The following is a 22,321-nucleotide window of genomic DNA, read 5'->3' as shown; positions in this document are numbered from 1 at the left end:
CCCACCTGTAGCACGCGCTCCAGCAGGTATATCTCTCTGGTCACCCCCAAAACCAATTCCTCCTTTGGCCGCCTCTCCTTCCAGTTCTCTGCTGCCAATGACTGGAACTAACTACAAAAATCTCTGAAACTGGAAACACTTATCTCCCTCACTAGCTTTAAGCACCAGCTGTCAGAGCAGCTCACAGATTACTGCACCTGTACATAGCCCATCTATAATTTAGCCCAAACAACTACCTCTTACCCTACTGTATTTATTTATTTTTCTCCTTTGCACCCCATTATTTCTATTTCTACTTTGCACATTCTTCCACTGCAAATCTACCATTCCAGTGTTTTACTTGCTATATTGTATTTACTTCGCCACCATGGCCTTCTTTTGCCTTTACCTCCCTTATCTCACCTCATTTGCTCACATTGTATATAGACATATTTTTCTACTGTATTATTGACTGTATGTTTGTTTTACTCCATGTGTAACTCTGTGTTGTTGTATGTGTCGAACTGCTTTGCTTTATCTTGGCCAGGTCGCAATTGTAAATGAGAACTTGTTCTCAACTTGCCTACCTGGTTTTAAAAAAATTAAAAATATGTATTTGTGTCTGCCTATTCGACACACGATGGCGGCATTTAGCAACTGCCCTGTGCCATTGTGAAATTAGGGGAGAGAAGTAGCGAGGAAGGGATAAGAAGGAAAGGGGGGAGTAAATTAGAAACTAAACGAGGCGGGGGTGTAAGTGAAGGCTTTATTGATATTGTCCTGAAATAAAGTGATTAATGTCAGCGCAGTGCCATGTTTGGTTGCCCCCACTCGGGCCACCAGATCAACCCACCCCCTCTTCCATGTCCTACCTCCACATAGTGTCCCGGGTATCGAACGATCTTCCCAAATTTAACCCCTCCTTGGCGTAGGACGGAGTCACTGCCAAAGTTTTTACGGAGTTAGGGAACTGTTAAGGAAAGCGAATCCAGGCTGTCCCTCAAGAGATGGTACTTATGACCGAACAACCGGACAGAGACCTAACTCCGTTATCTACGCCAGAACAAGTTGTAAAGTCTGTCAAACCGGTCAGAAAAGATCCGAGAGGGATCCAATCGACGTAAGTTTGTATGTTTTCAGTCCAGTACAGCGCAAGGCCGGGGGCCTAGTAAGCTTGCAAGTTAGCCATGTAACCACTTTTGTTGTTGATGCATAGCTAGCTAGCGTTAGCTAGTTAAGTCCTTGCTTTCCCGACCCCTGTCGATAAACTTTGCGTTTCATTTGGAAGCAACCTCACACGAAGTTATGATAGGTTGTGTATTTTTTATGCAGTTATTTCTATAATGCTAACGTTAGCAAGCGAACAGTGTTTTCAACTTTAAAGACATGGAATTGGAGAACTAAAGTTGACCTCGTCCCAATGGATTTTCCTCCATTGTTTGTCTACCTAGTTAGTTAAGTTTCGCAAATGCACAATCAAGGTTATTTGTCGTCATTCTGATGGGGGATATCGTTAACATTTGACGCGTGGCACTGTTTGGTCTTAATCAGCCAGTTAAGTATGTCCAATCAGTTCATTGCGCCAATTCTGTTGCAAAACGTTTTGCAACAAATTGTTTACTCCAAATAGAAAACGTTTTGCAATGAAAACGAGTTTCTATTGGACAAATTCAGGTAGTTCCCTTGTTGTTTTGTACTATTTTCTTTGGGGTGTATTCATAACCGTTAAGAACTAAACCGAAGCGAACTGCGCAAACGAAACGGGGAGGGACCTACCTGAATTTGTCCAACAGAAACGATTGTTTGTGTTTTCCATTTGGAGCATGTTTGGGATGCTCTGGGTCCCAGTTCCCACCAATATTCAGAAACTTCGCACACCCATTGAAGAGGAGTGGGGCTACAGTTCACAATCAACAGCCTGATCAACTCTATAAACTGTAAATCAGTACAGTCTTTGTAATTGTTGCATGTTGCATTTTATATTTTTGTTCAGTGTTGCTTGCTAGCTAAGGTTGACAGCAGTGAGAATTGTTGATTGCATTTTAATGTATGGTTTTCAAAGGTTAATAAAGATTGTATGACTTCAGTAACTAAAGTTGACTGCGATTTCCAAAAACTACAGGCTTCATTGGTAAATGTGCAATATCAATGCTCAGACAGATTTGATCCTCTTTTTGAAAGAGTTTGAATGGGGATTTTGTTAAATGATTTCCCAATGATAGGTAGCTAGTTGAATCAATGTCCATGTTCATAAAGAAGGAAAACCTCTTCTACTGACTGTTGTCCCACATCAAAAGGTGCCAGATCTTTGTATTACTTCTGCCCTGCTGTTTTCCTTCCCATCACTTGAGACTAAACGTTTTAATAATTCATCTCTGCAGGTCTGAATGGAGAAACAACACAAGTTTAGCTAGCTACAACGTTTCATGTTTGACTGTCACTACTGTGTCCAGGTCAGAGGCAGCGAATGGAGGAGAGGACAGGCACAGGAGGAGTGCCAGTGGGAGGTCTGCTGGGGACACTCAGGTGTCAATGGACACTGAGTCAGACCTCTCGGAGAGCAGGAAGAAACCGCCCCTCATGAAGTGAGACTTACAGATACCATAAATCATGTATTATGTGTAATGATGTGAATATGTGGTAAAATGGTCAACTGTCTGTTCTAGCACATAGGGTGCACATGTTTTGTTTTAGCCCAGCACTGACATATTTGATTAAACTAATCTCCAAGCCCCTTAGTTTAGTGTCCGTAGATCAAGTTAGTTTGTGCTGGTCTAGAACAAAATGTGCACCACCTGTGGATCCCCTAGGGATGGAGAAACAATGCTTTAGCCATTATTGTCATACCAATTTGTTGTGATACCATACATGTGAGGTTTTGGAACTTGGATATATACACTTCTGTTTAAAAGTCACTTCGAAATTTCCTTGTTTTTGAAAGAAAAGCCATTTTTTGTCCATTAAAATAACATCAAATTGATCAGAAATGTAGACATTGTTAATGTTATAAATGACTATTGTTGCTGGAAACGGCAGATTTTAAATGGGAAATCTACGTAGGCGCACAGAGGCCCATTATCAGCAACCATCACTCCTGTGTTCCAATGGCACGTTGTGTTAGCTAATCCAGGTTTATCATTTTAAAAGGCTAATAGATCATTAGACAATGGGCCTCTGTACACCTATGTAGATATTCCATTAAAAATCAGCCGTTTCCAGCTACAATAGTAATTTACAACATTAACAATGTCTATGCTGTATTTCTGATCAATTTGATGTTATTTTAATTGACAAATGTGCTTTTCTTTCAAAAACAAGGACATTTCTAGGTGACCCCAAACTTTCGAACGGTAGTGTAGATTACCAACTCTCTAATCCTTGACCACATTCGATGGCGCTAGAACACAGTTTTATGTTATTGATTAATACATCAGACTGCACTGTCTGGGGCTGTTATGTGATCCACACCTGGATCGAGTTCATTAGCTGCAAATCAGGAGAAACTGTTTCGAAACAGGAGGTTCTTCTTTTGCTTGACTAATAAGAAAAGCCAATTTGTTTTCCATTTCAAAACATTTTGGCCTGTTTTGTGACCTACGAAGCTTGGCCGAGTATTGTGTTGACGAACCTTGATGTTGCTGTATAAACAACACACTTTACATAACCATGCTGCAAGGGATGTGGCTGGCTGTCCTCATGGGAGTTGCTCGTCTTTTTCACTGCTGTAGATCTAGGGGAAACAATATTTCATTTCAATGGGAGTCAAAGTGGATGTGTCATTGACAGTAAGAACTTAGCCAAGTCAACTTGTTTTGGACTATTCTATTGAAGTTGTCTGTCTACATTTATTGTTTTTGTACCAATCACTTGCAGTATGGGTTGCTACTGTGCTTGTGTGTTAATCTTGTCCCCTTTTTCAGATTTAAGGCTGTGGAGCTGCCTTCCCCAATGCAAACTCCAAGTGACGGTGAAACTAAGTTTGAAGGAAGAAAGAAATCCCAGTCCAGCCAGGTGTGTTTATACTGTATATCGGGCCACCCACACAATCACATTTTCCATTGGTCTCCACAATGTGTGTATGTTTGTTTGGAATTAGCATAATGGCTGAGCAGCTGACTTGCAAAACTAGAGTTTTGTGAGTAAAGTATCTTGACCAAGTTAAAGGTGCAATATGCAGAACTCACTCTGCCATTTCCTGGTTGAAAACGTTCTAATAGTGCGCCTAATTTCAGTTTGACAAAACAAGCAGTCATTGTGTAGAGAATCATTGTACCATCTAAACCGCTGTGAAATATATTTTCCATCACCAAAAATATTGTATTTTCAGCTGTGAAACTGAAAGTAAAAGATCCAAAAAACTAAACTTAAAAAATGGGAAGCATAGAAATAGTGCACATAGAACACTTCTTAGCCTTGCTTTCAATAAGAATGACAGATCTCTAACTTAAATTTCTATGTGAATTTGGTCGAGTCGCCCAAAAAGTTAGATTGTAGCTTTAAGTCTACACAACCCTAATGATCTTTATATGGATGGTCGTATTTGACATTACCTAGTTGCACATGCACCTCAATACGTTTGGTCATTTGGAAAGGGAGGTAAAGAAAGTAATACATTTCAAAAGGTCACATTTATCAACATTTGGATGTATTGTCTTCTCTTGCAGATATCCAAGACAAATGCCCAGTACCATAAAATATTCAAAGAAATCAGCAAGGATGAGTTACTGAAACAAAGTAAGTGGCGTAATCTTCAATTTAAGTGAAAGTTAAAAAGACATAGGGTGACTTTCTCCAGTTTCCTCTTGTTTATAAAAATACATAAGATTTGCATTCTTCTTTCACTTGAAAATAAGCCATACAGTCTTGTCATTTGTGCAGAATAGATTTTGCCTGACATCCTCTGCTATGCCTCTTCTCAGGTTACACCTGTGCACTGCAGAAAGACATGCTGTATCAGGGCAAAATGTTTGTGTCTGATAACTGGATATGTTTCCACTCCAAAGTCTTCGGCAGAGATACTAAGGTACAGTATAACAATGGAATACTATAGTCATTACTCCTCCAGTCTAGATTTAATTACATTGTTGTTCCTGATAACTGCAAGCCCCAGTTTAGTGCACACACTATCATTACAATTCTGAGTCGTTACATTTATCAGGAGTTGACTTTCCTACTAATGAACTGAAGGTTGTAGACCAGGAGGTGTGTTTCACTGACTCAATGTCAACAGATTTGCTATAAATGTTTTTAATAATACTTTTTATTGACTGTTTCTCCTTGCTGGTCTCTCTAGGAAAAGAGGTTCAAACAAGACATTCACTGAAATATAGTTGAAGTGAAATAATGTTTGCTTTCCCTTTCCCAGATTGCTATTCCTGTACTCTCTGTGACTCTTATCAAGAAGACAAAAACTGCCATTTTGGTTCCAAATGCACTCGTTATCACATCCACAAACAAGCGGGTATGACCAGTTTTATTTGTAGATATTCAATTGTCAAGTTTGGTCTTAATTAATAACACTTATTATTTTTCATTATTGTCATTATAATTCATTATTTAAAATCTGTTTTCCAGCACGTATTTGCATCATTCCTATCCCGAGATACAACCTATAAACTTCTGAAATCCATCTGCGTTCATCTGGATGTAAGTTCTTCCTCCTTGTCCTCTTTTCTTTAATGCATTGTTGTGACATTTTAAATAGTCTTATTCTGTGTTGTTTTACAGATAACATTAGCACTGAGGTTAAACATGTTCTTTCTGTTGTCATAATACTGTATTAGACTGCAACAGGGACTTTTCCATAGGGCTGTGACGATACCAGTATCAAAGTAAATTTTTGCCATGGAAAAAAATAAACACGAAGTAGAGCAACTCTTTGGTCCTTTAAAAACTTCCTCTATGTAAAATATTGTGTGCTATAGCTTGGGAAATAAATACATGTGACTGGATGATGTTTGTTTACAACATTAGGGCTGTTTTCCTAAAGAAATTGAATACGCTTTTTGTTTCCTTGCCACGGTACTAATGAGTATTGCGATACTGGTATCGTCCCGGCCTTACTTTTCAAGTCTAACTCATTGAACACCATTGTAGGGGGACAATACAGGGAGCAGCCTCATTACTTCCTCTGCTGAGAACAGCTTCATAGCCGATTGTCCCTCCTCACTTCCTCTGGTCAGTACTAAGACAGTTGCCTTTCTCCTTTCTCCCAAATCTTCTTATTTTATGACCATACAGCATAGGGTGTGTGTGTGTAATGTAATGGTTCTACTGTACCCTCTGTGTCTGGACAAAGTTTCATTTATATTCAATAATGTTTTTATTTCAATGGGTTCAACTGTATGGACAAAATGAATGTAAATATTCTGTGTGTAGGATTTCTCTGGAGACTTCTCAGACCTGGATGGGGTTGTGTGCCAGAGGAGGCAAGACATGCTGGAGACCAGCAGCTCAGGCTCCCAGACCCCAGACTATGAGAAAATGACGGGTGGGTTCTCCCTTTATGATGGCAGGGAAGTCCAACCCTCCACCTTGTGAAAAACAAGACAATCATCATACACAATAGACAGACAGATGCAACATCATAGAGACAGAAATAAACCTTGCGAGATGGTGATTAGAAAGAGAAAGGAATTGCCCCTGAGTATGTAGTCTTATCTATACAGCTTAGAAAAGAGCAGTACTCTCACAGCTTCTAATAACCTAATAGATTAGTTATTACTGAGTCATGAGTTGGACTGGGAGGTGCAATCAGAGGCTTTCAGTTAGTTCAGCTTCTCTGCCCAGACACAGCAGTCGTCAAACTTGTACTGTACAGGCTCACTTTTTCTTGTAGGCTTGAGTTCAGCTGTATTTGAACAGACACGATTTACTTTTTACATGTTGATACAGTCATGATTTTATGGTTTGTTTAAGAAAATCAATAACGTCTATTTCAAAAAGTAATTGGGATTAATTGGCTATAGACAAATCAGTCTTAGTACATACATCAATGAGAGAGCTGTATATCCTTTCACCTGTTCACTGCATATGCTTATTGGAAGGCTGAGTGTAACACAGATGGTTCGGTGAGCCACGCGCACATGAAGAGTAATCTTGCCTGAGACCTGAAGACTCATCTTAGCTCCCCGAAGGAATGCCTTGGCTTTAGCTCAGTGGGCTAACATGGTTTAGTTTGTGCACAGGTGACCTGGCCTTGATACCAATTAACAAGACCACATCTGATAATGTTGGTAGTTAGGCATGTTGAATTGAAAGGAAATTAGTTCAAATATTTAACGACTTGTGGTGTTCAGAGAGCAATCTGTGTTTGTTTCTGCAGAGTTCCCCAGCATCCCAGACACGTTCCTGAGCGCAGTGAAGAATGGAGAGGTGGCGGTGCACGCAGACATCCACCTCCAGACCCCCAACCAAAAACACGGAGCCGCTCACCAGAACGGTGAGGCCCCCTTATGCATGAGCGTGGTGCAATGGAAATGGCTAGACTCTGTTAAATACTTCTGCATTCTCTCTCCCTGGTATCCTTTGGCTTCTATCATTTTCCAGAGGGAATGGAATCTGAAAAGTACAACAGATTGTAATATAAACATTAATAGAAGGATAAGATCTTAAAGATGTAGTTCTGCAAGTGTTAATTAATTTGTTTGGCTTCGTCTTTTTGGATTTAAGTCCGGCCCTCTGTGTTGCTGACCTGTGCACTAATCCTGTCTTATCTGTAGGGCCGACCAAGCCTGCCCAGGGTGTTGTACACAAAGTGAAATCGCTACAGCCAGTGTCATTGAACACCCTTCTACTCGTCTATTTGTTCCTGTGAGTATCCTCTCATTATGAGTCATAAGGGGGTGTCGAGGCCATCTGACAAGTTTTGTAGCTAATCTAATAATTTCACTTGTCGCCAGGCATGTCAAAACAAGTTAAGTGAACTGGGTGTTTTGTCCTGCCTTGGGTGTTAACTTGGTTGTGGAATTGTGACTGTTTGTCTTGTAGGAGATGATTCAACAATGGGAGTTGAATTGGAAATGCTTGTTTCTTATTGAACGCCAATGGGTTCCTGTAGATTCCAGCCCTCATCGGGGTGCGTGACGTGTTTTGTTGTCTTTGCAGAGTTAGTGTCCTTGTCTTGTCTTCGTGTTACATGGCCTTCAAGATTGTGGCTCTTGAGAAGCGGCTGAACTCATTGAGTTCCGTGGGGGAGTATGCACACAACGAGTAAGAGCTGCCATTTAACACTCACAACAGCTTTGTCTGAGATAACAGAGCATCAATGGGAATTTGTTAACAGATGAACAATTGCAATGCGAATCCAGTCCTAGTATCCGTGGTATACAGTAGATAGTGTTATAGTGCATGATAAACCTGGAATTTGACATCACAAACTGTTGGAAAACCCGAAGAATGACTGTCAGTCAAGAAACTGTCATTCTTTATCATGTTATAAATATATGTAATATGCATGTTTTGATGTAATTTTTCCAAACATTTCCTGACTTTTCCATAGAAAATTGTAAACTCACTTGTGTTAAAAATCCATACAATCTAAATGTTAATTTCTTTAGGTGTTTAATTTAAAGGCTATTTTACAATACGTACATGTATTCTAATGACGGGATACAGTAAAATTGACCTTTTGCATTTGTGGTCTTTCATTTGCGTCTTGCTATAGGAATGAGCTGAAACTGAATTCATACGACGGCTAATTCAGAGCATATTTTGTTTCAGAAACGTTGTGCATCACAGATCGCAGGTCGACTTCAATGCCGAAATTTATGGGGAGCTGTCTACAAACCTGTTCAAGCTAGAAAAGGTTTGTTTCCTTGCCAACGAAGACAGTGTCAATATCTGCTCACTGTTTGCTACTCCCAAAAGTTGTTTAATCCGCTTCATTAAAGTTCACTTTTTGGGAGTAGCTTATAGTTACTAGTCTAGCTTGTCTGAGTTTGCCCAGCTCCTGTGTCATGCTCGAGTGTGTGTGTGTGATACTCTTTCATTGTCACCTCGCCACTCCATGGAACTGCTCAAACATGCCACGCAAGTCAGCTCCATGGAACTGCTCAAACATGCCATGCAGTCAGCTCTGTCACTGAGCTAACAACTACTCATTAAGTGGGACAATAGCTCTGCTTTCCCAATAACATATTTTGTATGAACCATTCCCCACTCGGTTACATAAAGTGAGCTTGTTGGGGACTGAAGAGGCCAATGTGGGAGTGTTCTCTGCTCATCAGCCTCTCATGCATGCTATTGTTTTGAGGTGTGTTTTTATTAATTCAGTGCATGTTTTAACCTGTCAATAATCCTACCAAACCAGATTCAGAGAAATCTCCGTAAGCTACTTGAAGAGACCTGACTTAAGGACCCGTTGGTCGCCTCGCTGGACGGAAGTGGCGCCTTCATAAAACGCTGGTGAAAACACTGCAGATCTGATCGGCAATCTGTTACCAAATAACAGACTGCCACTTTGGAAAAGAGACCATTTCTTAATTGTGCAATAGCAGTATCTTCCTTCTCTTTCTACTCAGGACAAAACCCATTATTTTGTGTCTGATTAGCATGCCAGAGTAATCAAGACATTTCAGCAACTGTAGCTAGTTTGGGCTGAATCCTAACTTGAAACTCACGCGCTTAATAACGCAGAATTCTGCTTTTAGGGGCAATCTGCAGTTGCTACATTCATTTTGGACTGAATTAATGATATTCTTCAAGAATCAATGGGTACATAACTTATAGGTGTTTCATGAGCTTAGTTCAACTGTTGTACCCCACCAGAACCCAAAATATAAGCTTGTTTTACTCCAATATTTGAAAACGAAGTTAATGTAAACAAACACTATATAGCCTAAAAACATGGTTAAAACTATGACATCATTGGTGGTCAGTCTTTGCATCCATAGCTTTGTCTATTAATTTGAGTGGTTACATTTCCCCAGCCCCATGTGTTTTTTACCGAAACCGGGGCGGGAAAATGCATTGTTTCAACTGCTGATTGCCGCATTAAATCATGCCTCGATGTCAATGGGAGATTTCTGTGGAAATTTGAGTTAGGTGTTCAGGTTTTAAGGTATAGGATGCAACCCTTAGCAAAGAGAAGCCATAAGCTTTAGCCTATGTAGTACTGTACCTGAGAAGCTTTTCAATATTAATGTTAGGTTTTCAGGTATGAGTAGGTCCCAAGGACCCACCTATTTCAATGTTTTTCTATTAACATTTCAAAAATGGTCAGTCTTGTAATGCCTACTGGTCATGTGCCCCTTTTGTTACAGGTATGACTTGCCAATAAAATATTTATAGTTCTTGCTTCATTTTTTGTCTCAAACTGTCGTCCAACATGCCTAAATGCTGTTTGCAACCACTCAGTAAATAGGCTCCATTTTCTCAATTTCCATTAAGCACTGAATGATTCACACAATGTATAACTGAAGTGAATGCCATCTAAAAGATATGACAAGTCTATGGCTTCTACTGCATCATGGATGTATATAGTAAAAGAGACATGACTCCCTCACCTTGTCTGACAGTGTGGTCCAACACTGGTCCCCTACTTTGTGTAAGATTTGCATTCAGGTAAAGCAGAGCATGAATTTGAGTGCCCCATTCAACCTCATACCACAGAACAGACTGCTCTTTCAGTGCGTTTTGCCAGTGTCAAGTGAATTAATGGTTTGCATTCACTTTGAGTGTTCACAATACATAAAGACTACACTGTTGATACATTTGTCATGCTTTTCACATCTGAACAAAATATCTGCATTTTATTCTAATGAATGAGGGAGGGAAGTTGTTATAATAGTGGCAGCTACTAGCCTACTATTATAGAGCCTCAATTGATGTCTTGTCAATCATTATAAACTCACCTATTGGGAGGTATGCTTGGTAAACATGAAAATTATAAAACTAAATTATGCACAACTAACCTATATAATTTGTCCAAATGCCTATATTTTCATTATTTTAAATGTCATATGAAACCATTAGCAATGGATTATCGTTAGGAAGGCACCCCCTTTACATTTGGCCTGTCTCAACCCATGTTAAGGCTGCACATGACGTAACACCCACACTGCAAAGTGTAATGGCGAAATTGAACAATAACAGCCATCGCTTCTCGGTACCATATGTATTATGTCGTTAACATTAAAGAAAACAGAATCATTCTTCTGCAGAGTCACATCATGCAACATCTGTAAATTTAACGCGCGCGGGGCTGCGACTAGGAGTATTCTACTGTCTCTGCAAGCGATGACAGTTTAAAACGCGGGTAAGTTTTATGTAATTGCAATACCGTCCATTTTCAATGCCAAACCATTTTCGCAGCAAACTGGTTTGTGCACCTGGTTTTAAAGGGGCGTGGCGGCTGGAATGCAGGGTACCCCACCTCCAGCTAAAGATGCTGATAGCTTAGCAACTACGATAGGGGAATGCAGACGAGAGCAACACCAATGGATTTACCATTTGTAAGCATCATTCGCAATGTCTGACTATGCACGGAGCATTTTTGTGTGATGACCCGACCATCAACTGTTCTGACACGACTGTAGCGCGAGCTACACGGTGCTATGACTGCTGACTCGAAATGTAAACAAAGGGAGACGGGCCTTTTGCTATTTCTCTCAATGCCTGGTTAGCTGCATTGAAGTTGTCGTTGATAGTGTCAATAACTGTTTTTATTTATGCACGGTGCATGTATTAGTACAAGCAGACCGTAGGTCCATGTGGTCGTGTCTGCTAAACCATAAATGTTTCAAAATATAGAAAAATATGTACTGAACAAAAATATAAACGCAACATGTAAAGTGTTGGTCCCATGTTTCATGAGCTGAAATAAAAATTTCCCGAAATTCTCCTTAAGCACAAAAATATTATTTCTCTCAACTGTTGTGCAGACATTTGTTTACATCCTTGTTCAGTGAGCATTTATCCTTTGCCAAGATAATCCATCCACCTGACATTGGCAAATCAAGAAGCTGATTAAACAGCACAATCATTACACAGGTGCACCTTGTGCTGGGGACAATACAAGGCCACTCTAAAATGTGCAGTTTTGTCACACAACACAATGCCCCAGATGTCTCAAGTTTTGAGGAAATGTGCAATTGGCATGCTGACTAGGAATGTCCACCAGAGTTGTTGCCAGATAATTTATGTTAATTTCTCTACCGTAAGTGGCCTCCAATGTTGTTTTAGAGAATTTAACAGTACGTCCAACCGTCCTCACAACCTCAGACCATGTGTAGCCATGTGTAACCTGGCTTCTTCATCTGCGGGATTATATGAGACCAGCCATGAAATTGAGGAGTATTTCTGTCTATAATAAAGCCCTTTTGTGGGGAAAAACTAATTATGTTTGGCTGGGCCTGGCTCCTCAGTTTCAAATCCATTACCTTTACAAAAATTAAACCATGGTTTTCAAGCGCCCCTGCCCAGTCGTGTGAAATCCATAGATTAGGGCCAAATACATTTATTTCAATTGACTGATTTCCTTATATGAACTGTAACTCAGTAAAATTGTTGAAATTATCGAATGTTGTGTTCATATTTTTGTTCAGTATAATTATTTTCTCTTCTAATACAATGACAAGCTTTTTTGAATGCACAATTATCAGGCTAGATGCCATACCATTCCAATTGTTTATTATGGGCAATGGGCTATAATGCCTAAACAAGAACCTAAACAAGAAATACATACTGGCAAATACATCAGATCTGCCAAATTGTCTATCTCTGACCCGACTGACGTAGTATTGTATTAGTGTCATATACAGGAAAAGCAGTGGCCTACTGTCTGCAGTACCTTTCTCTCAGTCTTAATTAAATAGTATTATAGTTTGGTTTCCAAAATATATTCAGATGGAGACCTGCGCTCACTGATAATCTAGCTTTACCATGTCATCAACACATCAGAAAAATATGCCTTCATAGTAAACTTTTCAAGTTAATTTGGACTCTGACGTTGTTGTTGCCAGGTCTTAGGCGTACTGAGGGAATCATGGCCACGCAAGAACCATCCCCTCCGTCGTCCATGGAGAGCAACAAACCCGGCTTCCCCAAGCAGATCCTGGCCAACAAGCTGGAAGATAAACACCTGTGTAACTGCTGTCAGAAGCTGCTGCGGAGGCCCTTCCAAGCCCAGTGTGGACACCGCTTCTGTTCCTACTGCTTCAATAGGACTGTCAGGTGGGAGTTCAAAGAGTGTATCTCAACTGTATATACTCATCTGTATTTTCTTCTTTAGCTGTAATGTGTAAGTACTGGTCTGGTAAAACCTAAGGAAGAAACTTTAGACTATTGAAATGCACCCCAGGTTATGATGCCTGATGAATATATTACACATTTGACAATACTGACTGTACTGTTATTTTGTACTGTTTGTTGACATAATATTCCCATTACAGAGATGGACCTCAGAAATGCAATGCTTGTATCAAAGAGGACATTTTTGAAGAGCCCACGTCGATTCTAAAACAAGGCTGTGTAAGTTTCTACAATATGCGTCTTTCATTACAGTGCCACTTTATCCTCTCAAAGAAAAAGTAAGATCAAAATGTACCCTTCAAATAATATGCGTCCATGTTATTTGGAGCGTGTGCGCTTATCTCACACACACACACACACACACACACACACACACACACACACACACACACACACACACACACACACACACACACACACACACACACACACACACACACACACACACACACCTCTCAATCATAAATTAAGCATTCGGAAACAGTACAGATTCACTGTAAAGGAAAAAGCCTCAGCAAAATGTTTGTTTGCTCTCACTTCTGCAGGCTTTTCCTGACAACGCAGCTCGACGAGAGGTCGAAAACCTCTCTGTTGTCTGCATCAGCGAAGGCTGTACCTGGAAAGGCAATATTAAAGAATATGAGGTTAGTTGAGTGTGGTTTTAGACTGATTATAAACCTTTTCATCATTCAATGATGCATTTAGACGGACGTTTTTGTTTGAAAAAAGAAATGGTGCCACAGATGGTTATAAGCAATGCACCTCAATACTCTATTTGCTTTGCTGTGTTCTTGCTTCACAATCAGTTTGACCGAAGATCCTTGTTTAGGCTGTTCTGAACGTATACTAAAGCCAAATGAATCCTGTCTCTTACAGTTGAGCCACGAGGGGAAGTGTGAGTACATGATCATCCCCTGCCCCTCCTGTAAAGAGCAGATCCGCTTCAACGAACAGGAACGCCACAACGAGCGAGAGTGCCCTGAGAGAACTCTCAACTGCAAGTACTGCAAGGAACCATTCCATTTCAAAAACATCAAGGTGAGAAATAATGCATGCTCTGAGAGAGAACTTCCATCCATCTGTTTATTTGTGAAATCTCTCAAATGGATGGCTTACGATTGTATCAATTTTGCAAGGAACATTAGGGTCAATATTTGTAAGAAGCTATACAAAAACACGTCCTTTATTTAGGCCCACGACGAGATCTGCCCCAAGTACCCCATGATCTGTGAAGGCTGTGCCAAGAAGAAAATACCCAGGGAGAAGGTGAGTTCTTAAAGTTTCAACACACACAATATAGCCAATTATAGCCAAACGTGACTGAATGCGTTTGGAAAATGCATAACGGAAAAGGAAGCTCAATATTGAGAGAAAATAATCCACTCTCTTTTAAGAAGGTTGATGTTTGAAATAGCTGTAGAACTTGTCAAATCATTGTGTATTGTTTTGTCTTTGGCTCTTTCCCTAGTATGTGGACCACATTAAGTTCTGCAGCAAATTCAGAACTCCATGCAGATTCCATGTTGTTGGGTGTGATATGTCAGTAAGTAGCTTTCTTATCTCTTCAGAGCTATGGTTTTAATGAATCCCAATTAAACAAACGAGGTTGTTACTGTGTAATTACTATTTTACCATGTTATTTCTTAAATATTACCTGGTAATAATGCAGTGCTACTGTTAGAACAGCTGTCCTCACCCCCTATCTCTGTACAGGTGGAGAAGGAGAGGATCCATGACCACGAGAGGGCCTGCGCCTACGAGCACCTCAACTTGCTGCTGCACTACATTATGGGCATGAAGGTGAGGATGAGTATGGATGTAGTGGAGCGGAAATGCCCATTACACACACTAAAGCAGTGGTATTCAAAGTCGGGGTCGTAGGGGAACTGCAATGGGGTTGCCCAAAAAATTATTATAAAAGTACAAGATATTATATGGGACTATATAAAAAAGTTGTTGAGAAAGATAATGAAATACAATTGTATTTAGTAGATATATTTATTGGTTTCCTTTTGTTTTGTTAAGAGATGAAAACGTAATGAATTGAAGGTTATGTGCTGATGTAAAAATCGAAATGTACCAATTTTATGGTTGTGTAATTAGATTTGGGGTGGGGTCGCGAGAAATTAATGCGAAAAAAATGGGGTCCCCAGAAATTCTGGTGGAAAAAATGGGGTCCCTGCTGAAAAAGTTTGAATAACACTGCGCTAAAAGATGGTTGTTTGCATTAGCATTTACTTAGCATTTACATTAGCATTAGCAGACTTGGCTCTGTGTTTACTTTACCTACCTTATTTTCTTCCTCTCCATCCATGAAGGTGAGCATGGAGGGCCTGCAGCCGCAAGGCCTGGAGCTGGCTGGAAACAAGCTCCTGGAGCTCCACCATTCCCTCAGGGAGCTGGAAGCACGCGTCTCCCAGCTCAGCACTACCTCCACCGGGCCTACCGTGCAGGGGGCCACCAACTCTTCTTCCTCCCCGGGCCTGTCCGGGCCTCCCGCCCTAGCTCTTCCCCTGCCTCCACCTCCCGCCCTGGCCCCCACCCTGACTGTGTCCACCTCCTTCACCCCCTTGCCCAGCTCGGTGGGGGCGGCCCTGGAGCTGCAGCTCCACAGTGAGAAGACCAAGGTGGCGGAGCTGGGACGCAGGTGCACCGACCTGGAGGTGAAGGCGGGGATGTTTGAGAATGTGGTTTGCGTGTTGAACCGAGAGGTGGAGCGCTTTGCCACAACCATGGAGGCCAGTAACAGACAGCACCGCCTAGACCAGGATAAGATCGAGGCCCTGAGCAACAAGGTAGGAAGGCCCTGAAGCAGAAATTAAATTCAGTCATTTAATTTATATAGCCCTTTCCCAACATTTTAATTCAATGGCATGACTTACTGGGGTATAAAGCTGGAGGTTCTGAGGTTATTGAATTCATAGAAGCTAACACATATTGGTGTGTGTGTCTCAGGTGCGGCAGCTGGAGAGGACGGTGGGGCTGAAGGACCTGACGGTAGCAGAGATGGAAGGCAGGCTGAGGGAGATATCGGCCACCACATTCGACGGCGTCTTCATCTGGAGGATCTCTGACTTTACCAAGAAGAGACAGGATGCCATCGCTGGCCGAGCCCCTGCCATGTTCTCACCAGGTAAACCTAACTATTGCAGTCCGTGTTAAGACTGAGACCAAAGGGTCTTCGAGACCGAGTCAAGACCGAAACCAGAACTACCATATCGAGACTATATTATATCATAGTAGTGCAAGTCATAATGACAGTGCAAAACGTAGGCTATTGTGTTTCCATAATAATATTTAAATCACAGTTTTTCAGCCTTCTACACCAGTAAATATGGCTATAAAATATGTCTGTTTTTCCCCAACAGCCTTCTACACCTGTCACGTCCTGACCATAGTTCTTATGTGTTTTGCTTGTTTTAGTGTTGGTCAGGACGTGAGCTGGGTGGGCATTCTATGTTGTGTGTCTAGTTTGTCTGTTTCTGTGTTCAGCCTAATATGGTTCTCAATCAGAGGCAGCTGTCAATCGTTGTCCCTGATTGAGAATCATATATAGGTGGCTTGTTTTGTGTTGGGATTTTGTGGGTGGTTGTTTCCTGTGTCAGTGTTTGTGCCACACGGGACTGTGACGGTTGGTTCGTTTGTTGTTTTGTATTTTGTCTAGTTTTCGTGTTATTAAATCATGGAAACTTACCACGCTGTACATTGGTCCTCCGATCCTTCTCGCCTCTCCTCGTCCGAGGAGGAGGACGACTTAGACTGCCGTTACAGAACCACCCACCTAACTCGGACCAAGCAGCGTGGCTACGGGCAGCGACAGCAGCAGCAGCGGCCAGCTACACAGGACTCCTGGACATGGGAGGACATTTTGGAGGGAAAAGGACACTGGGCTCACATTGGAGAATATCGCCGCTCTCGGGAAGAGATGGAGGCAGCTAAAGCCCAGGAGCGGTGGTATGAGGAGGCAGCACGGAAGCGTGGCTGGAAGCCCGTGAAGAAACCCCAAAAATTTCTTGGGGGGGGGGGGGCTAAAGGGTAGGAGTGGCGAAGGCAGGTAGGAAACCTGCGCCCACTTCCCATGCTTACCGTGGAGAGCGGGAGTACGGGCAGACACCGTGTTATGCGGAAGAGCGCACGGTGTCTCCTGTACGTGTGCATAGCCCGGTGCGGGTTATTCTACCTCCCCGCACTGGCCGGGCTAGATTGAGCATTGAGCCAAGTGCCATGAAGCCGGCTCAACATATCTGGCCTCCAGTACGTCTCCTCGGGCCGGTATACATGGCACCAGCCTTACGCATGGTGTCCCCGGTTCGCCAACACAGCCCAGTGCGGGTTATTCCACCTCCCCGCACTGGACGGGCTACGGGGAGCATTCAACCAGGTAAGGTTGGGCAGGCTCGGTGCTCAAGGGAGCCAGTACGCCTGCACGGTCCGGTATATCCGGCGCCACCTTCCCGCCCCAGCCCAGTACCACCAGTGCCTACACCACGCACCAAGCCTCCTGTGCGTCTCCAGAGCCCTGTACGCACTGTTCCTTCTCCGCGCACTCGCCCTGAGGTGCGTGCCCTCAGCCCGGTACCACCAGTGCCGGTACCACGCACCAGGCCTATAGTGCGCCTCGAGAGTCCAGTGTGCCCTGTTCCTGCTCCCCGCACTAGCCTTGAGGTGCGGGTCTCCAGTCCGGTACCACCAGTTCCGGCACCACGCACAGGCCTACTGTGCGCCTCAGCAGGTCAGAGTCGGCCGCCTGCCCAGCGCCGTCTGAACTGCCTGCCTGCCTGAGCTGAAACCTGAGCTGAAACCCCAAACATTTCTTGGGGGGGGGGGATAAAGGGTAGTGTGGCGAAGGCAGGTAGGAAACCTGCGCCCACTTCCCATGCTTACCGTGGAGAGCGGGAGTACGGGCAGACACCGTGTTATGCGGAAGAGCGCACGGTGTCTCCTGTACGTGTGCATAGCCCGGTGCGGGTTATTCCACCTCCCCGCACTGGCCGGGCTAGATTGAGCATTGAGCCAAGTGCCATGAAGCCGGCTCAACATATCTGGCCTCCAGTACGTCTCCTCGGGCCGGTATACATGGCACCAGCCTTACGCATGGTGTCCCCGGTTCGCCAACACAGCCCAGTGCGGGTTATTCCACCTCCCCGCACTGGACGGGCTACGGGGAGCATTCAACCAGGTAAGGTTGGGCAGGCTCGGTGCTCAAGGGAGCCAGTACGCCTGCACGGTCCGGTATATCCGGCACCACCTTCCCGCCCCAGCCCAGTACCACCAGTGCCTACACCACGCACCAAGCCTCCTGTGCGTCTCCAGAGCCCTGTACGCACTGTTCCTTCTCCGCGCACTCGCCCTGAGGTGCGTGCCCTCAGCCCGGTACCACCAGTGCCGGTACCACGCACCAGGCCTATAGTGCGCCTCGAGAGTCCAGTGTGCCCTGTTCCTGCTCCCCGCACTAGCCTTGAGGTGCGGGTCTCCAGTCCGGTACCACCAGTTCCGGCACCACGCACCAGGCCTACTGTGCGCCTCAGCAGGTCAGAGTCGGCCGCCTGCCCAGCGCCGTCTGAGCTGCCTGCCTGCCCAGCGCCGTCTGAGCTGCCTGCCTGCCCAGCGCCGTCTGAGCTGCCTGCCTGCCCAGTGCAGTCTGAGCTGCCTGCCTGCCCAGCGCAGTCTGAGCTGCCTGCCAGTCATGAGCTGCCTTCCAGTCATGAGCTGCCTTCCAGTCATGAGCTGCCCTCCAGTCATGAGCTGCCCTCCAGTCATGAGCTGCCCTCCAGTCATGAGCTGCCTTCCAGTCATGAGCTGCCCTCCAGTCATGAGCTGCCCTCCAGTCATGAGCTGCCTTCCAGTCATGAGCTGCCCTCCAGTCATGAGCTGCCCTCCAGTCATGAGCTGCCCTCCAGTCATGAGCTGCCTTCCAGTCATGAGCTGCCCTCCAGTCATGAGCTGCCCTCCAGTCATGAGCTGCCCCTCAGCCCGGAGCTGCCCCTCAGCCCGGAGCTGCCCCTCAGCCCGGAGCTGCCCCTCAGTCCGGAGCTGCCCCTCAGTCCGGTGCTGCCCCTCAGTCCGGAGCTGCCATTAGTCCGGAGCTGCCCTTCAGTCCAGAGCTGCCTCTGTCCGGAGCTGCCCTTCAGTCCTGAGCTACCTCTCTGTCCTGAGCTACCTCTCTGTCCTGAGCTACCTCTCTGTCCTGAGCTGTCTCCTCAATTTAGTGGGGACCTTGGTGAGGATTCCTAGGCCAAGGTCGGGGGCGAGGGTCGCCACTCAAAGGACGCTAAGGAGGGGGACAAAGACAATGGTGGAGTGGTGGCCTCGTCCGGAGCCGGAGCCGCCACCGCGGACAGATGCCCACCCAGACCCTCCCCTTGAGTTTTAGGGGTGCGTTCGGAGTCCGCACCTCAGGAGGGGGGTACTGTCACGTCCTGACCATAGTTCTTATGTGTTTTGCTTGTTTTAGTGTTGGTCAGGACGTGAGCTGGGTGGGCATTCTATGTTGTGTGTCTAGTTTGTCTGTTTCTGTGTTCAGCCTAATATGGTTCTCAATCAGAGGCAGCTGTCAATCGTTGTCCCTGATTGAGAATCATATATAGGTGGCTTGTTTTGTGTTGGGATTTTGTGGGTGGTTGTTTCCTGTGTCAGTGTTTGTGCCACACGGGACTGTGACGGTTGGTTCGTTTGTTGTTTTGTATTTTGTCTAGTTTTCGTGTTATTAAATCATGGAAACTTACCACGCTGTACATTGGTCCTCCGATCCTTCTCGCCTCTCCTCGTCCGAGGAGGAGGATGACTTAGACTGCCGTTACAACACCAGTAAATATGGCTATAAAATATGTCTGTTTTTCCCCAACAGCCTTCTACACCAGTAAATATGGCTATAAAATATGTCTGTTTTTCCCAACAGCGTTCTACACCAGTAAATACGGCTATAAGATGTGTCTGCGGATCTACCTGAACGGGGACGGGACAGGGCGTGGCAGCCACCTGTCTCTTTTCTTTGTGGTGATGAGGGGACTGAGTGATGCTCTGCTCAAATGGCCCTTCAACCAGAAGGTAAGGACCAGGGGACACATTTAGAAAATGCATAGAATATGCGTTAGAAGGTCATACATTTTACATGCTGTATATTGAAATCCACACGAATCCTGTAATTTATACAGTACCAGTCAAACGTTTGGACACACACACTCATTCAAGGGTTTTTCTTTTCTTTTTATTATTTTCTACATTGTAGAATAATAGTGATGACATCTCATCCCAAACCATCTCAATTGGGTTGAGGTTGGGTGATTGTGGAGGCCAGGTCATCTGATACAGCGCTCCATCACTTTCCTTCTTGGTCAAATAGCCCTTACACAGCCTGGAGGCTTGTTGGGTCATTGCCCTGTTGAAAAACAAATGATAGGCCCACTAAGCGTAAACCAGATGGGATGGCGTATCGCTGAAAAATGCTGTGGTAGCCATGCTGTTTAAGTGTGCCTTGAATTCTAAATAAATCACAGACAGTGTCACCAGCAAAGCACCCCCACACTATCACACCTCCTCCTCCATGCTTCACGGTGGGAAACACACATACGGAGATCATCCATTCACCTACTCTGTTTCTCACAAAGACACGGTGGTTGGAACCAAAAATCTCAAATTTGGACTCATCAGACCAAAGGACAGATTTCCACCGGTCTAATGTCCATTGCATGTGTTTCTTGGCCCAAGCAAGTCTCTTCTTCTTATTGGTGTCCTATAGTAGTGGTTTCTTTGCAGCAATTCGACCATGAAGGCCTGACTCATTCAGTGGCCTCTGAACAGTTGATGTTGAGATGTGTCTGTTACTTGAACTCTGTGAAGCATTTATTTGGGCTTACATTTTTGAGGCTGGTAACGCTAATGAACTTATCCTCTTTAGCAGAGGTAAAGGACCAAAGGACAGATTTCCACCGGTCTAATGTCCATTGCTTGTGTTTCTTGGCCCAAGCAAGTCTCTTCTTATTGGTGTCCTTTAGTAGTGGTTTCTTTGCAGCAATTTGACCATGAAGGCCTGATTAACGCAGTCTCCTCTGAACAGTTGATGTTGAGATGTGTCTGTGAAGCATTTATTTGGGCTGCAATTTCTAATGAACTTATCCTCTGCAGCAGAGGTAACTCTGTCTTCCTTTCCTGTGGCGGTCCTCATGAGAGCCAGTTTTATCATAGCGCTTGATGGTTTTTGCAACTGCACTTTAAGAATTGCAGTTGCAAAAACTGATTGTCTCAAACGCATTAAGAAGGAAAGAAATTCCACAAATTGACTTTTAACAAGGCACACCTGTTAATTGAAATGCGTTCCATGTGACTACCTCATTAAGCTGGTTGAGAGAATACCAAGGGTGTGCAAAGCTGTCATCAAGGCAAAGGGTGGCTACTTTGAAGAATCACAAATATAAAATATATTTTGATTTGTTTAACACTTTTTTGGTTACTACATCATTCCATATGTGTTATTTCATAGTTCTTATGTCTTCAATATTTTTCTACAATGAAGAAAATAGCAAAAATAAGGAAAAACCCTTGAATGAGTAGGTGTGTCAACTTTTGACTGGTACTGTATATCTTCAAATTGATGTGAAAATGTGCAACACAATTTTGATTTTGCATGACACGTGTGATGTATAAATCAGACATGCTTTTGTGGGATTCTCTCTCTCTCTCTCGTTGTCCTGGCTGGAAACTCCAAAACATGTCTGTAATGGAGATTATAAATATCTAATTCTATGATTTATTACTTTTCTATATCAGACATTGGGGTGTTTTGTTCTTACTCTTTTTAGTTGTAAATAATCATTCATCAACAAAGAGGTGAAAAGAGGGCGACACAGTCAAGTGTTTTCTCATCTTATGTCAGACAGAGTTGTTGAGGTAAAGTCAGAATGGCAGCTGGCAGGTTTGTGAAGTCATCTGGTTTGCACTCATGAGGTCTATCCCTCACACTTTCTGTATCTCTCTCTGTATCTCTCTCTCAATTCAATTCAATTTGCTTTATTGGCATGACGTAACAATGTACATATTGCCAAAACTTACTTTGGAGATTTACAATATTAACATAATTAAAATAATAATAACC

At 43.6% G+C, this 22,321-nt stretch overlaps 1 protein-coding gene across 1 annotated transcript in view; it reads left to right on the top strand.

The window, feature by feature from the left end:
* The first annotated feature begins 706 nt into the window (after positions 1–706).
* The window catches only part of LOC139543428 (TNF receptor-associated factor 3-like), a 36,062-nt gene continuing 14,447 nt past the window's right edge, over positions 707–22,321 (top strand). Inside the window, exons 1-24 of the mRNA XM_071349533.1 lie at positions 707–1,099; positions 2,433–2,564; positions 3,900–3,990; positions 4,644–4,713; positions 4,899–5,002; positions 5,345–5,440; positions 5,554–5,625; positions 6,076–6,156; positions 6,358–6,469; positions 7,304–7,420; positions 7,701–7,791; positions 8,086–8,190; positions 8,701–8,785; positions 9,290–9,326; positions 12,942–13,152; positions 13,371–13,449; positions 13,776–13,874; positions 14,107–14,268; positions 14,422–14,496; positions 14,699–14,773; positions 14,944–15,030; positions 15,549–16,025; positions 16,186–16,363; positions 20,129–20,277. Coding sequence (XP_071205634.1) covers positions 987–1,099; positions 2,433–2,564; positions 3,900–3,990; positions 4,644–4,713; positions 4,899–5,002; positions 5,345–5,440; positions 5,554–5,625; positions 6,076–6,156; positions 6,358–6,469; positions 7,304–7,420; positions 7,701–7,791; positions 8,086–8,190; positions 8,701–8,785; positions 9,290–9,326; positions 12,942–13,152; positions 13,371–13,449; positions 13,776–13,874; positions 14,107–14,268; positions 14,422–14,496; positions 14,699–14,773; positions 14,944–15,030; positions 15,549–16,025; positions 16,186–16,363; positions 20,129–20,277 — 2,898 coding nt within the window. The 5' untranslated portion in view covers positions 707–986. The remainder of the gene's footprint in view (positions 1,100–2,432; positions 2,565–3,899; positions 3,991–4,643; positions 4,714–4,898; positions 5,003–5,344; positions 5,441–5,553; positions 5,626–6,075; positions 6,157–6,357; positions 6,470–7,303; positions 7,421–7,700; positions 7,792–8,085; positions 8,191–8,700; positions 8,786–9,289; positions 9,327–12,941; positions 13,153–13,370; positions 13,450–13,775; positions 13,875–14,106; positions 14,269–14,421; positions 14,497–14,698; positions 14,774–14,943; positions 15,031–15,548; positions 16,026–16,185; positions 16,364–20,128; positions 20,278–22,321) is intronic.

This window comes from Salvelinus alpinus, chromosome 18 (genome assembly GCF_045679555.1).
Source record: "Salvelinus alpinus chromosome 18, SLU_Salpinus.1, whole genome shotgun sequence".
Lineage (NCBI taxonomy): Eukaryota > Metazoa > Chordata > Actinopteri > Salmoniformes > Salmonidae > Salvelinus > Salvelinus alpinus.
Note: the sequence above shows the minus strand (reverse complement) of the source record. Positions and strands in the feature narration are given on the sequence as shown.